Genomic DNA, 17,923 nt, shown 5'->3' on the forward strand with positions numbered 1-17,923 from the left:
TGATTTGACTAGATGCAGTCTATTCGTGATCCGAGTGCGTGTGTGTGTGTGTGTGACGATAGGATGCACGCGTGTGTGCGTGACACGCGTGCGGGAATATACCTGCGTGACAGGAATAAGGCTGTTAATGTAGCGTTTTGCATGAATTGCAAGTTATATTACCCAGTACCTGATTTTGTCAAATCGCTGACGTTGCAAAACTAATTCTATCAGAATACAAGATTGATGATAGTGTACGACTACGAGTAGAATATCGACGCTACCGTAGCAATACACTGAGTATACGATATACTATATAATATATACTATACTACTAGTACCAGAAGTAATATAATTTTAAACAAGTGTTATTGTTGTTATCAAGTACTGTTTTAGTAAGATTTAAGTTTGAAACGAGTATGCGCTTTACATAATGGTAATTGGTCGCTTTTACCCATGCCCATTATTATGGAGTTAATAGGTCTTCTGTCGGAGCAGAAGAGGCTTAGTCCATAAACTACTGCACTGGTCAAAATTGGTAAACTTCACACAGTACTTTTTTTTCACACAGAACTCTCAGGCAGGTATACTCAGGCTGTTTTTCTTCGTAGTTAGTGAAAGTGATAATTAATTTTTAATACCTCTAGACTATGTACATTTGCAATATCAGGATATAGGATTACGTGTGTAAAAACCGAAGATCTTAACTTTTACGTTTTTTTAAATTTTGGCGTTACTGAAATTTATTAGTGTAATTTTGCCTTTTAATCCGTTTATATGAATGTGTATACCTCACAATAAACTTTAAATGTTCAAAGCGAAACCCGGCATCCTCCAGGCAGTGTCATTCGGCGGGTGAGATTACGGTGAAACACGCTTACATACGTACTAAAATGTAATACCGCCCTCTGTGCTGGTGTAATTTGACCAAAAATAATTGTTGCTGTGGTATACAACTCGGAGATTACTACAACAGCCATTTAAAAGCCGGAAATATTAAAATTGTGTGAGAAAGAGGAAAAAATTGTACAGAAAAAATCGGCGAAATTGTTTTAGTCTCCTTAAAGAAGTCGCTTGAAACGGAATTTCTTATATGTATTGAGTGTATGTGTCTGTATGTGAGGGTGCGCGTGTTTGTAAATCTGTAGGTGTCAAAAAAGTGAAAAATATATGATGAAAGATTTTATACACATACAATATATACACAATATATACTATTTATTTGCTATATATCTATTTATATGTCCTTTTTTCACTCTCTTGTCTTTATATTCTCATGTTTGACTTTCTTTTTCTATCCTTCTATTCTTTTGTTTTCTTTTTTTCTACATATATGTTTTTCTTCTTTTAATTATCTTATATATTAAATGTATTGTGCGCCGCCTTTATATTTTCTGCACATCCTTAAGGTTGACTGGTAGAAAATACTACTTAGCATTAAGTCCGCCTATTGTACCACTTGTTTTTATTGGTCAATAAAGTGTATATATATACACAGCAATCAACTACTGGTTAAAATCGTGCTTTAATTTGTTGCTTGTAAAACGTTATTGCCTCAAAATTGAAAGCTTCGAGCGATTGCAAACTGAAATCACGTTAGTTCAATGTCATATTCAGGTTACGTAATCGATTACCGAAGTTAAATTAATTTAGAATGGAAACCTTCCCATTTGAACCGGAATACAGCGATGGTTATGTGAGATTATTGAAATGAGGGCTTTTCACATAAAAGGGCAGTAATTACTTCCGTTCATAGCGTCACGTGAATCGTACGTGTGAAATACCCTCATTGCTACTTTTTATACCTGCCTTTTAAATTTCATGAGCGTTCTGTGCCTTATATTAGACTCGTAAAAGAAAATACCATCGTACTCAGAATTTTATATTTTACTAATACTTTCTTCTGAGGCACATTACGTTTGTCGATATATGCTTTAATAAAATCTAGAAACGATAAATATTAGCGCGAGAAGGCAAAAAACGTACTTATAATAAATATAGTTCAAAAAACTAAAAAACACGCTTTTATGATAAAATCAACTAAAAGCACCCCACACTTTGTCCACAATTATACAATTTACTGTTCCTTAATTGATTCCTACATTGAAAATTATTTTCTACTTTTTAGTTGATTTTATCATAAAAGCGTGTTTTTTAGTTTTTTGAACTATATTTATTTTATTAATTTTTAGTATTTGTTGTTATAGCGACCATCATTATGCATCGTCTGTAAAAAAATCAAGTGTCTATCTATTACGGTTTAAGAGATAAAGCCCTGTGACTCACGAACAGGCAGCGGAGGGTTTCGTTTTATCCTTTGAGTACGGAATCCTAAAAATCATTCTAAAAGATGGCATTATAGATATGTTTCAATACATTTGAGTTATAGGGAAATAACATTATTATTTTTCATAGCTAAAAATCAATCTAGTAACTTTGCCTGTACGCTCCATAAGGCGCTTTCTCTCGCCTGTAAAAAAATCAAGTGTATCTACGAGTATTACGGTTTAAGAGATAAAGCCCTGTGACTCACGAACAGGCAGCGGAGGGTTTCGTTTTATCCTTTTAGTACGGAATCCTAAAAATCATTCTAAAAGATGGCATTATAGATATGTTTCAATACATTTGAGTTATAGGGAAATAACATTATTATTTCTCATAGCTAAAAATCAATCTAGTAACTTTGTCTGTACGCTCCATAAGGCGCTTTCTCTCCCCTCGAAAATCGTTAATCCTGAGGATGTTGATAAGGACAATGGTACAAAATTATTAAAATCGTGTATTGTCATCGGTTTTTGATAATTCTTTAAAATTTTGAATTAAACTGAACGTTCAAAGTGGATAAAAATCGGGCTCAAAGATTCCGTTACTGTTACATACATACAAACGTATAACCCAAGCTAATAAAAACGTGTTAAAAATACGTATAGGTATAGTTTTTTATCGATTTATGTATAGTATAGTATGTAATATTAAATAAAAATATATTGTGCAGTAAATTTATAAAAGTAACTATTCTTATTTTGAGTAAATTATTACTGATGTCGTAAATATAAAGTGTGTGTAAATACGATGTGAAAGGTAACCGGTGGTTTAATGCTTCAATAATTCAATATATATATATATATATATATATATATATATATATATATATATATATATATACATCATACAAACAAACGGGAATTCGCTCTTTTTCCATAAATCATCCACGCACTGGACTTCCTCGATAACCAACCCAATATGCAAACTATGTATGTATTTCAGAACCAAATTTATGACGTGACAGGAATATTATAGAGCTTAATATGTTTGAAAGGGTACGTTTGGGATGGCCTATATTTCTTTCGTAGAAATTGGACATGCAAAATGTTATATGACGCTGGCAAAAGATCCTACATATACAGATAGACATACAAAGTATAGTACAAACACAAATTTTCACTACAGTCCTTGAATGTCCATCACCAAATTTCAATAGGGCAGGAACATACCCGAAGTTTATAAACATCTAATGTAAGTAGCAGTGATAGCCTAGTGGTTCAGAAACTCGGCTTCTCGATCCAGGGGTCCGAGGCTTAAATCCCAGGCACCTCTGAATTTTCAAAGTTATGTGCGTATTAGAAATTAATTATCACTTGCTAAATGGTGAAAGAAAACATCGTGAGGAAACCTGCATACCTGAAGGATTTATAAAAAAAACAATCAAAGGTATGTGAAGTCTACCAATACGCACTTGGCCAGCGCGGTAGACTATGGCCTAATCCTTCTCATTATGAGAGGAGACCCGTGCCCAGCAGTGGGACAGTAATTGGTTGTTGATGATGATGAATGTATGTAGCCTTATCATATTTTAGGGCTTCGGTTAGGTACGACGTACGTACTTACCCTCTATATGTGGGTTTGACTCTTATTTGGCCAATTTTTTAAAATGACCACATATAAGCGCTACATTATTGCTACAATGCAAATTGAATAAGTTTAGCCGTAGTGCGTAAACACGAAGAGTTCCTCACTATCTTTGAACATCTTTTGTCTATTTCGCAGGGTAATAGAACGGGCTATAGATAAGCTCGCTCGGAGGCACGGAGTCCACATCAACGAGTACGACGCCAACAACGGTGCCGACAACGCGCTCCGACTTACTGGCAAAAACGGAATGCCCCATATACGAGACTTCACTGCAGGTAACACGTTTTTTATATAATACTAGCTGACCCGGCAAACGTTGTGTGCCATATAAATAGAATAATGTTAAGGGTGAACAACCCTTATCACTTAGGGGTATGAAAAATTTTATATGCATATTCAGACCTACTGAATATGCATATAAAATTTGGTGAAAATCGGTAAAGCCGTTTCGGAGGAGTACGGTAACTAACACTGTGACACGAGAATTTTATATATAAGAGTTATAAAACAGCAAAGCAATTTTACAGAAATTATGTGTTAAGGCCAAATCATGTGAACAAGCGTATTCATTTTCGCGAAAATAATTTTCGAAATTGTAATACAATTCGCATCTAAAATGTAAGGTCTTAGTAAAGTTCTTTGATATGGATTTTTATAATAATTGTTAATTTACAAAGATGTTTCAAAATTTAATGAGATAAAATATAGGCTCGACTTGGCGGAGGCACTGCCGTGCCTCCTGATTACAACATTGTATTAGTTTGAAATACCCATTTAGTTTTCAATTTCAATACCACTTCAATTGTACGAACAAAACAATTGTTTTGCTTCAGTAACATCGGGTCTTAACCTGTTTTGTTCAGAATAAAGAACGCAATTATTGGAATAACAATTAATTGTTTTACAATAATCCGATCTTCGAAATACTTACGAGCGATATAATTCAATAGCGACTGAAGATGCTATAAACTTGAGCCCTCTATTATTAATATTGATAGAATTTAAAAGGTAAAATATCTTATATGTAAAATTCTTGTATCACAATGTTAGTTACCGTACTCCTCCGAAACGGCCGATTTTCACCAAAATTTATATGCATGTTCGGTAGGTCTGAAAAGCGGCTACTATCTATTTTTCATACCCCAAGTGATAAGGGTTGTTCACCCTTAATATTTTTTTTATTTATATGAGAACACAACGTTTACAGAGTCCGCTAGTAATTACATAATATGCACAGATGGCGGTTAAATACAAGAACTACGCCTATTTTATTATTGTCTTCCTCTAATTAAACACTTCTAGTTCCAGCATTTAAATATTCATTTGTAAATGTGCATAATATTATAATTGTAATTGTTAATCTGCGAGAAGATTACTGGATCTTTATTATATATTGGGAAGCTATATATATAGCAGTGATAGCCTAGTGGTTAAGAAACTCGACCTCTCGCTCGAGGGGTCCGAGGTTCAAATCCCAGGCACGCACCTCTGATTTTTCGAAGTTATGTGCGTATTAGAAATTAATTATCACTTGCTTAAACGGTGAAGGGAAACATCGTGAGGAAACCTGCATACCTGAGAAATCTTAAAAAAAAAAAAAAAAAAAGTTTTCAAAGGTATGTGTAGTCTACCAATACGCACTTGGCCAGCGCGGTGGACTATGGCCTAATCCTTCTCACTCTGAGAGGAGACCCGTGCCCAGCAGTGGGACATTAATGGGTTGATGATGATGATGATGATGATATTGGGAAGCTATAAACTCAGGAAAACACAGCGAACACATTATAATTCTTTAATCCTTGACAACCAACTCGACATCTGTCATAAAACATTTCTTCATATATCACAATCTCTCTTTCTCTATTTTGGCCTCCCTCTACAAAAACTCATTTTCCTACAAAAACTCATTTTCCGAACCGGAATCTGCATCGACAAACTCATTATCTGTATCCGAACCTTCCTCCCCACTAACATTTTGCACCGGAGCTTCCTGAGCTGTCGGACAATATTCTTGTGACTCTACTCTACCGGTCACGCAGTGTCCCGAGACACTAATATCATCAGAATTATCAGATTCCTCGGAAGATGAGTTCCCTTTATATGCTAATAACTGATCAGCATGCTTTCTAACATACATATTTAAATCATCAATATACAAATTGAACATACGTGAGCCTAGACATTTTTTAATAATACCCATTTTCCAAGTATGTTTAGTACCATTAAGGAAATAATATTTTACCAACACTTTATCTCCTACTACAAAATTTACATTTCTATTACCATTAAATTGGTTACATTGGTTCGTTTGAGCTTTCAAAACATTATTCTTGGCTGCAGCGGGTGAAGATGGTGAAGTGGCTACTGATGTTGGACACAATAAATCTAAACGACAACGCAATGGACGACCTATGATTAATTGTGCCGGTGAAAAACCAGTAGTCAAATGAGTAGAATTTCTATAATCAAATAAAAATTTATTTAATATCTTTAATAAAACTTTCTGGGTTGCGTTACTGCCCATCATCGCTTTTAGACCATTTTTTTACGGTTTTTACGCTATTTTCCGCTTGCCCATTTGACATAGCATGATAAGGAGCTCCCGTTAAATGTCGGATTCCATTTACACGACAGAAAGTTTCAAATTCATTTGAGGTGAAATTTGAAGCATTGTCAGTTACCAACGTGCGCACTAAACCGAATCTACTGAACATTTCGCATAATTTGCTAATTATCGTATCACTGTCTGTTTTTTGCATTGTAAAACATTCTACCCATTTAGAAAAACTATCTACAGCAACTAAAAATTGTTTGCCACTTAGTGTGAACATATCCAAATGCACACGTTCCCAAGCGCGCTCTGGATACGGCCAGGGTGAAAGCGGAGCTTTTGGTGGATTATTTCGTAACGTATTACATATATTGCAAGAACCAATTTTTTCTTCTATATGCCTATCTATATTTGGCCACCACATTCGTGCTCTAGCTTCACACTTTGTTTTTACCACACCAAAGTGTGAACTATGTAATTCCTCTAATAGCCTTTCACGAAAACACGAAGGAATTACAATTTTGTGACCCCGTAAAATACATCCGTCCTCAATTGCGAGATCGAGACGACACAGAAAGTAGGGACGCAGTGCCATGTTAGATACCTTAATAGGCCAACCCTTCTTAATAAATCCTACAACTTGTTGCAAAATTTCATCCCGACCCGTTTCTAATCTGATATCGCCAGAAGTTATGGGTAACACAGATTCACCAATAAAATTCAAATATAACGAACGATCTATTTCTTCTACTTCATTCCTAAATTGAGTATTAACTGATCTAGACAGGAAATCGGCTACATTATTATCGCTCTTTACATATTCAATATTAAAATTATATGCGGATAAAAACAAAGCATATCTTTGCAATCTGTTTGCCGCTAAAACCGGAACGCCCTTCTTATTTCCAAAAATTGACAACAACGGCTTGTGATCAGTACGTAATGTGAAAGGAACTGTTCGACCGTACAAATAATGATTGAATTTTTTTATAGCGAATATGATAGAAGTAGCTTCTTTCTGTATTTGCGCGTAGTTCAACTCCGCCTTAGACAACGAACGAGAAGCGTAAGCCACCACTCGCTCAGTGCCGTCCGATTGTCGCTGCGCGAGCACGGCGCCCAGCCCGGCCGGGCCCGCGTCGCACGTTACATACGTGGGATACTCCGGATTATAGTGGGCTAACACACGATCCGACGCAAGTTCTCGCTTAATACATTCGAATGAATCTTGCTCACTTTTATCCCACACCCATTTAATACCCTTCTTTAATAAGTTATTTAAAGGGCACAACACCGAGGACGAATTTGGAACGAAACAACGGTAGTAATTTACCATACCTAAAAAGGACTTTAATTCACTAACGTTCTTCGGAGCTTGACAATTCAAAATAGCCAAGATTTTATCATTAGATTTATGTAAACCGTCTTTATCAATAACATAACCTAGATACTCTACAGATTTTTTAAATAATTCACATTTATCGCGTTTAACACGTAAACCTGCATCTTGCAATCTCTTTAGAACTGATTCTAAGCGTTCCAAATGTAAAACTCTATTAGGAGCTGTTACTAATATATCGTCCAAATAAATACATACACCATCTATATCACCTAATAATTGTTCCATAGTACGCTGAAATATAAATGGCGCATTCGTTAATCCAAACACGAGACGTGTATACCTATACAAGCCTTTGTGTGTATTAATACAACACCATTTCTTTGAATCATCCAGCTCCAACTGAAGATAAGCTAATTTTAAATCTAACTTGCTAAATTCTACACCATCATGAAGTTTAGCAAACAAATCTTCGATTCGTGGCAGTGTATAATTGTCTACATACAGCACTTTATTTAAAGTAACTGAAAAATCCCCACAAATCCTAACATCACCATCTGGTCGTAAAACCGGAACAATTGGCGTAGCGACATCAGAATGATCTATTTTCTCTAAAACACCCAAGTCAACTAATCTATTTAATTCCTGTTCTATTTTAGGTTTTAGAGCCAATGGTACTGGTCGAGGTTTGAAAAATTTAAATTGTGCGTCAGGTTTAATTTTTAAATTAATTTTATATTTATTAAACCTACCTAATTCGTCAGAAAATAATTTTGAATATTTATTCATCAGTAACTCACCTGCATCTTTATTCACTGACACATTATGACAGTTAAAGCTGCATAATTGCAAATTAAATTGTTTCATAAAATCACGTCCTAACAGAGGCAAACGCTTCCCTTTGGTTTTTATAACAAAAAATACTATCGGTTTTACGGAGCTTTCAAAAGTTACTGACAAAGTTAAACAACCTATAGGTATAATTTTCATACCTGTATAAAAATTAAAAACCTCTTTACATTGTTGAATCCTATAATAATTCTTATTACATCCAAACAGTTGCTGATAAATAATTTCCGGTAAAACCGAAACAGCACTGCCACAATCAACCTCACAAATTACTTCTACATTATCTAACAGAACTTTCCGGGTAAACGGTTCATCTACTATCGAATTTATCATGTTAAATAAATTGTAACCCACATCAGCGCCATCGTCATCCGTGCCAACAAAATTACTATTACTTACTCTAGTCTTACACATTCTTTTTAAATGACCCTTTTTGTTACACTTTTGACAGGTATAATTTACAAAACGACATTTTTCTTTAGAATGATTTTTATAACCGCATACCTCACAGCATCTTGACGTTCGAGAATTATCATTGCATGTGTCCGGTACGCTTACGACCTTCCGTTGCATAGCAAACATGGGTTGTGCCATCGCCGAGTTCCTCGAGCTCTCACCAGCGCACGCCGCTCCGACCGCGTCGCTGCCTGCTCGCGATGTCTGCAGCGCGAGACGCGCACACCTCACGCTCTGTGCCAATTCCAATGCTTTACTGAAAGTCAAATCGTTGATGCTCTCGGCAAACAATTTTTCTTTTTCTTTAGAATTCTCTAATCCCAATACAAACCTATCACGCAAAGCCATATCTAACTGCTTTAAAACCACAAAATTGCGCCAAATTACGCACTCGTGCTGCCCATTCGGCTAAATCCTCTCCTGGACGTTGTTCAGCCTTATAAAAACAATACCTTTCTGCAAAAGTACTCTTCTTTGGTTGAAAATGATTATCCAACTTCTCTAGCAGTACGTTGTATGCGATACTGTCCAAATCTTCAGGAAAAACCAAATCTCTCGTAACACGATAAGTGTCTTCCACCAACGCAGTGAGTAATAGAGCTCGCCTTCTCTTACCAGCTTTATCATTAGCATCGCCGATATCGTTGGCCGCGCAGTATTGCTTGAAACGGCTGATAAAAATGCTCCACTCTTGTGTGCGGTGATCATAGGAGAGGTTGCCACCGAACATAATTTTTGTGCATTCTTTAGCCATTGTTTATAACATAACTGCTGCTAAGCTTCATAAATCACGCGTGAATTAGTACTCGTCGCCAATTATTATATATTGGGAAGCTATAAACTCAGGAAAACATAGCGAACACATTATAATTCTTTAATCCTTGACAACCAACTCGACATCTGTCATAAAACATTTCTTCATATATCACAATCTTATTATTTCTATTGTATACATAAAACGTAAAAGGTTTTTTTTTATAATATAGGAGTAGCAGACGAGCATGCAGTCCACCTGATGGTAAGTGCCTACTGCCGCCCATGGACATCTGTAATCAACCCCAGATAGGATTAGATATTCCTGCCTGAGATCGGCCACAGATGTGCCTCTACCTCTGAGGACTAAGCTGGAACGCCTCGGAAAAGTCTGTCTCCCTTACCACACCCTTCAAACCAGAACACAGCAGCCCCTAACACTGCTGTTATTAGGTAGAAATAGGTGTGGCGGTGGTGCCGCCGGAGTCGAACCACAAAGGGTTCTACCACCTTCAAATTAATATTAAGTTACGCACATTGAATGTGAAATACTTTTTTGCAAGTTTTAAAACTTTGGACCCGAAAAATTGTCATAAAAACGATACACGATAATTTACAATTTTCTTATCATCGCAACACCAGGAGCATGTCCGTATTAAAATTCATACGTTGCAAATAAACGGTTATTAATGAGATTGTTTCCGTATTATTTTGTGGATTTATGTAGGTTTTTAAATAAAAGTATGAATTGAAAAATTCGTTCTCATGATATAACTTACCACTGTAGTATCAATTGCAGTAATTTTTGAAGTTCTGTAAACGCCGATCTGTTTTTAAAAAAATACGATTTGTAGTTAAATAAATATGCAATTTTGCATGCAATGCAAATAAATTGCAACGGAAGAACCTGCTTTGTATCATACTATACTCTAACGCCACTATTTTTTATCTAAAATTTCATGTTTTTTATTTATATTATTTATAATTTACATTTAATTATCTACAATATTAAATTAATAAAAAAGTACTAAAATAATATATGAAACAGGCTTTTTAAAAATACTTATAATAAAATAACTAAAATTAAAAAGCTTCATCCAAATTACTGTCCCTTGGAAGAGTCCCCAAAACGCTGGCGACATTACCTCGCTGAATAGCAAAGCTAATTCTTTCCCCGAGGTAAGCGCCAGCCCTTTGGTCGTGGGTGCACCCGATTAGACGCCTTGAAAGGTGTTTAAAAAAGGATCGAGGCTCAGAATCCCACGGCCCCATCGTCTCTACACCAAACGGCAGAAATACGAGTATATGATCTCGACTGAGACTAAATTAAATTAACTGAAATTTTGATGTGAAACATCTATAGCCGCACGTAAAACCGATTTCTGGCGTGGCGACGCATGCCGTGGTGCAGTCGTAGTGCAGTGCAGTCTATATGCAGTAGTGTGTACGATGTGGCGACGCGTCGCCATGCGCAATCGAATTCAATAAATAGTCATCGTTATCTGGAAAAAAATCGTAATATTTTATTTTATCATTATGACATATTTAGTTCCTATCACAATATGTTATTTTCTGCATATTACTTTTACAAAATAATGTCGATGTTTCACATCTGCCAGGCGTCCCGTGACGGCTCACATTTTTTTATTAGTCTTAACCGTATCACTAAATAGACGTATTTTATAACAGGTTATAATTCTTCAACGCTACGTTACATTTTTAGCTATAAATTACATTTATGAACTTTGTGGACACACAAGATAGTGCACCTGACTATAATCTGACCTAGAGGTCATAAGTTACACGTGACACAAGCCACGTTGTTCAGAAGCTTACAAAATGTTTTTGATTAAGTTTCTACTAGAAATTTTGATATATGAGAGCAGATTCACGATAGCAAGGCTTTATAATATCTAAAAGAAACTGAGTAAATACTACATGAAAGCGAAATAAAAATACTTTTTCCACAAATATAAGTTCGACTGTTTTGTTTGAAGCTCTAAGTAAACAGTTGGCGTATAGTGACTGATTCGTCTTTGTACTTTTTCATCAGATTGTTTTAGGCACTACACAAATAGAATAAGAAAATCTCTTCTTTTAACATCAATTTTATTGTTTGTTTTCCAAAGTTAACGATGGATTCAATTGAATATTCCCATTAATATTTCAATTTCATTTTACTTTATTTTCAATAAAAAAAAAATTAAAATATATTCTAATATATTCGTTTGTTACTTCCTCGTAGGACCTTTCGTTATCGCACCAATGTTTGCGACACTTTTGTTGATAAAAGATCCCTATGGGACACTTTATGGTAAGTTATTGCAATAACGCTGGAAGTAAACTCAACTATCTGTTCGCAAACGCTCTGGGCGTACTGATGATACTTTGGATTAATACATTTTTCATACGTAGGCATATTATGAATGTCCCTGTAGTTCCGGGATCAGAATAGGGCTACGGTATCCTCTGCCTGTCGTAAGAGGCGACTAAAAGGGGGCTTTCGGGGTTGCGGACGGCAAGAGTGGGAGCTCTAACCGCCTGGCTAGCGACCCCGGAAAGAACGATGGTATGTGTGACCTCATACCGTCGTACGCTCCACACGGAGTGGCGAGCTTCATAAGCATCTGGACGGAGCCAGACGGAAAAGGCCACGCGCCAAGAGGACTCCATTTGCGTTCCTTTAGAGATCCCGGAGTCCTTTACGCAGCGCTGAGGACGGTTACCGGGGGGGTTTTAGTGCGGTAAAAGTCCCACATAACCCGTCGTTGCTCCCACGGCGTCGGGTAACACAAAGGTGTTAGAACGCTTTGTGATTCGACTCCAGCGGCACCGCCATAAGGCATAAAAGTTTAGCATATAATATGTCTGCCTTATAACAACAGTGTAAGACGTTAAAGTTTATGTAGTATAGCTACCCACTATTTTAATTAAATGTAAAGTAAGGTTAAATCAGAATATAGATACTGAGGCCATTTACAGTTTAATGGTACCTATTATGTCAGTTTAACTTCATACTTGTTTATGCGTAAAATATGTGTGCTTTATTATCTAGTTAGGGTAAGACTATGGTTTAACATTATAAAAAATGTGAAAGAATTTACAAATACAAAAATTGACATACAAGATTAGGCGACTTTAATTTTGTATGGATATGATTTTGTATTTAATTATGTTTTAAAATTTTAAATTGCTATGGTATAGGTATGTAATTTCACCGCCTTAAGACTTTAATGGGAGCCTATAAAACTTGTGTTGAACCAGTTCTTGGCAAGGGAGGCTGATAGCGCGAAAGGAAAACAGATTACGTGTCGTCGAGATAACTCGTTCAATAAAATGCTTTCATCACCCAACTTTTCTCTTACAATTTTATTTAACTTTCCAAGACGGTTTCTGTGAACCATTGTAGGTTTTATGGTAAAAAGTGTGAATAACAAAAGCCCCTTTCATATGTTGTTTCGCTTGTCTATGTAAATGTAGATATTAATATTGAAGACCATGTGTTACCTATCTAATATTGATGTGCATGTTAAGTCGTGGCTTGTCGATTGCAATGTTTTGTAGGTAGCAAATTTTTGTATCGCCGACGCCAATGCTAGTGTCAATATCTTTGACTTTATTTAAGCCTATATGTGACAATTATAATAATCATATCAGCTTTTATTTTAGAAATCTACGTATCTCAATATCGATATTAATTTCAAAGCCTATATTTATTTAAATGTTATTGTTTTTGTCGATATCGATATACATTGATAATACTGATGTCGATATTTAAATCATGACTAATTTCATTCAAATAGGCACTTAATCTTACAAATTAATATACTCTTTACGATACTTGACTTTCCCTTACTGAAAAACACCCTCAGCATACATTAAAAACTCGAACCTTTAAATAAAATGAAAGTAAAAAAGCGTCCTTCCGAACATGCACTTAAAAGGAAAATCCAGTTTTCTCTAAGAGAAAGCTTCTTTAAATTTCCGGGAACTAGAATAGAAGTAAATCCGTGCAAACCTTGTAGTGTACGTTTTGTAAACTAATGTTATATAAGACTAGCTGACCCGGCAAACTTTGTACCGCCTCAAAATTTATTTATCAAATATATTTCATATAAAATATAGCCTATGTTACTCGTAGATAATGTAGCTATCGAATAGTGAAAGAATTTTTAAAATCGGTCCAGTAGTTTTTGAGCCTATTCATTACAAACAAAGTTTTCCACTTTATAATATTAGTATAGAAAATGATCAAGGGTGAGTCGAACTCGCAGATGGTGGGTTCCCTAACAGCAAATTTTGATTCATTTTTTACTTTAGTATTTGTTATCATAGCATTAAAATTATACTGTATAACTATCACGGTTCAATAGATACAAAAAAAAACGTATTTTCAATCGTTTTATTTTTTATGTAGTTTTAAACGCTACCGTTATACATCCTCTGTAAAAAGTCAAGTATATATCCATTTCGGTTCAAGAGATAGAGCCCTGTGGCTGACAGACAGATGGCAGTCAGTCGGAAGCTTAGTGATAGGTTTCCATTTTCACGGACCCCTAACAGAACCCTAAAAAGTCAGCATTCGTATGTTTGTGTTCGTAAAACTCAAATGCCTGGTTGATTGGTTTGAAGTTTTTACACGATGTTGGCAGTCTTTTATAAAATATTTTATATAGTTTTTGACAAAATTCCTGCGGGAAATATCGAACTAAGCCCGGGTTTAGCTAGTGCATGAAATGGTTGTATAGTTTTCCGTTATTCCATGTAGCAGAGAATTAAAAAATAGATTTCTGTATTTTGTTAACGTATTTTAATTTATGTATTATAAATTTATATCTATGAAACTTTTCCCCCCCTCGTAAACAAATAAAGGCCAGTGCGAAGGACCATGTGCAAAACCGCTCTAATATTGGGGAAGACACTGGTCTCCTTACTTACTAACTTATTGGGCACTGGCCCAGTAGTAGGACAGTAACGAATCATCTCAATATTTATACGCCATATAAACGTGACGTTAAGTAACTATACTTCATGGAAACTTACCATGAGTTTGTTTATGTTTGCTTATTTCAATTAATTTTGGTGCGTGTATGTAGTATGATCACGTGTACGGCTTAGGTAGGTATTTGTTATTTTACACCACATAATTATGGAATCCCGATTACCTATAATGTGGCATCAATTAAGAAGTAATTTGGGAAATAGTTTTGCTAAATAGTCCACACATGTGAGCTTTTTCCCTTCAATACATTTTTAGAACCTGAATGTTTTTTCATTGTTATACCTAACTACAGTATAAGTATGATGTGCTACTAACTTCAAAATAGACAAAACAAACTCACTAAGGCTCTCAGACTTGCAAATGGCGGTCCGAAATTGCCATTTTAGATTCTTCAGTGTCCTTCTCTTTGGTCCGTCTCATCCAAAAGCAATTTACATTTTTATCCGTTTCGATGAATTTATTTTAAAGGAATTGTATAAAAAGTTTGTTTTAGAGTTAAATCGTGGTATTTTTTCATGTGTCCGGCCACTTTTCATCCGAAACTTTATGAGTCTTTCAAATAAACATTGCTCATTCAGACACCACCTGTCAGGAATGAATTCTCTGAGCGGCCAGACTATAGAAATGTTTCATCGTTATAGTTTGCGCCTAACTACTAGTCCGTTCTGAAGTTGTTGCGAGCAGGTGTAGTCATACAATTTACTATGGCAACGCGATCCATTTTTATATTCAGTGCGGACTAGCAGTTTTACGCGGACTAGCAGTTTTACCACATGGAACGTGTTTGTATCTTGTAACATAAATGAGGCTAAAAGGGCATGTAATACTCAGTCAGCGATTATGTTATGAGCTCTACAAGTTAGTACATTTATAACTGTCAAATTAATTTAATTGACTAAGCGACAAAAAAGTAAGTTCAACGAACAACACTAACTGAAATTTTAATCTTGATAGTAAAGAGGGATTTGTGACTAATATATCAAATCCAGATTACAACCAGATCAAATCCATATTATATGTAATAAGGACACCGGACTTCTTAAAAACAATTTTTAATTAGACTTCAATGAAATAATTTTCATTAGACGTTCTTTCCTAGTCCTTAGAGGGAGTAACGCATCTGTGACTCTCGTACGACTACGGTTCTATTTAATAGAAGGAAGTTAATGATATTAGACATGCTTCAAAGACCATGTAGGTGTGGAAACAGATAAAAGGATAATTTTTCATATATATTTCTTCATCTTCCATCAGGTGTTGCGAACAGGGGCTGCTCAGTGAGGATCCCTCGTCAAGTGTCGGAAGATAAACGGGGTTATCTGGAAGACAGGCGTCCCGCAGCCAACGCAGATCCATATCGCGTCGTCTCCATCCTACTCAGGACCTGTGTGTTTGACGAATAGTCTTAATCTCTTAGGGTGGGTTGCATCGAAAGTCCGTTAAAAGTTTGCGTTAAAGTTAAATACTACAATAACTTTGACGGTAGTGTTAGAATGTTACAATTCTGTGTTGCACCAATTTATTTGTCATTGACGTCATTTGTGTCGCTGTCACCATCATTTTTAGTCGACGTTGACAGATAGGGAAGTTGACAAATACTGCAACTTTAACCGATCGGAATCAAGCGGTTAATTTTAAATGATAGTTATGACGTAACTTGAGTAGGCTTTTGTAGACGTTAAATTTACATGATGCAACCCACCCTTAGAATATCCTTTTATAATCGTATGACTCTTTATCTTTTTAGTCTCTAATGTCTTGTGTGTATAACAATGTATGTGTAGACATACCATCGTCGCTTTGTGTCCGTAACAACAGTATGAATATTGTAACAAAAGATGAATTAGCTTTTATAGCAGTCAAAAGGGGAAAAAGTTGATAGTATATGTATTAAAATTTATTACGTGCGCTAAATGACGATGCTATTCTATTCATTTCTATATGCCGATTAATTCACTGATTGTGATTGTACAAATTTAATAGCTTGCGTATTTTAGTCCGTGAATAATCTTGAGTGACGCTTGTTTTACAGAAACATTCCTTGTGTTTGTTTTTTTTTTGTTCAAGAACTTCATAAAATAAATAAATAATTTTACTAAGTCAGTCACATTATTTTGCTCGTAAACAACGAAGAAATACATCAAGATCAACCTACGCGCTTAAGAGATTTCCATTATATTCTCTAAATTAAGTAATCTTATTCTAAGAAACCGTATCTAGTAGGCGATCAGGAATAAATTGACAACGATAATCTAGTATTAAGGACTAAACACTGAAAATATATAATACTGAACTAGAGAGGTAAAGTTACTAATAGTATTTAATATGGATACATTGTTATAACGACACTGTCGCTATTTTTATTGTCTTTTGAATGTCAAAGGGAAGAGAATCTTGTCATGAAAGTTAGATCAAAAGGGAGTGCTACTTACAAAATCTATGTAGAGCGAAAGTTTCTTTCGCAATTTATAAACATTGTTTCCAAAATGTAACTTTATTATCGGGAAAATTTGTAAAGTTGTTGGCACAGTTTTTATACAAAGACGTAAATAAGTAACAAGTCACGTCTGCTCCTGTAAACGGCTGTCTTTGTCCACCTTGCTACTAAACCAATTAGTACATACCAGAAGATTGTTTAACAAAAAAACAAGAACAAGAAAAGCTATGGAAGTGCGTATTTTGCCACACATATTAAAATAAGTCATTTTATAATTCAGTTTATTTGAAGTCAAGTTTAGCGTTTTTCTTGGTATTTTAGGATATTCTTGCTTAAAATTAATAGGCTTAAAAATTACCATACAATATACCAAGCGAACAGACAAAACTCATGAGCAACTTAAACATGTTTGTTGTATTAAAAACTTATTTATGAAGTATACAACCAAATTTTATAGATTCCATTTGCGATATTTTTTCAAGAATTAAATATTATACATTTTCCTTTGTATTCAATGGTAACTCCTATAACTCATGAAAATTTAAATAAACTTTCGTGATTGCCTCCGCAGACAACGAGTACACTTGTTTCAAATTGATTTAATTCACAGCCTCCAGGGTTAATCATGGCTTGTTTTTGTTTGTA

General features: G+C 35.2%; 1 protein-coding gene across 3 annotated transcripts in view; it reads left to right on the forward strand.

Annotated features, from left to right (window-relative positions):
* The window catches only part of LOC140750783 (glutamine synthetase 2 cytoplasmic), a 37,870-nt gene extending 20,926 nt beyond the window's left edge, over positions 1-16,944 (forward strand). For all 3 annotated transcript variants that reach the window (XM_073084503.1, XM_073084502.1, XM_073084504.1), the window contains 2 exons: positions 4,027-4,166; positions 16,096-16,944. In XM_073084503.1, coding sequence (XP_072940604.1) covers positions 4,027-4,166; positions 16,096-16,244 — 289 coding nt within the window. In that variant the 3' untranslated portion in view covers positions 16,245-16,944. The remainder of the gene's footprint in view (positions 1-4,026; positions 4,167-16,095) is intronic.
* Positions 16,945-17,923: the final 979 nt, after the last annotated feature.

The sequence above is a fragment of the Epargyreus clarus genome, unplaced genomic scaffold, assembly GCF_041222505.1.
Source record: "Epargyreus clarus isolate Ecla_fem2 unplaced genomic scaffold, WU_Ecla_fem_2.2 ptg000021l, whole genome shotgun sequence".
NCBI lineage: Eukaryota > Metazoa > Arthropoda > Insecta > Lepidoptera > Hesperiidae > Epargyreus > Epargyreus clarus.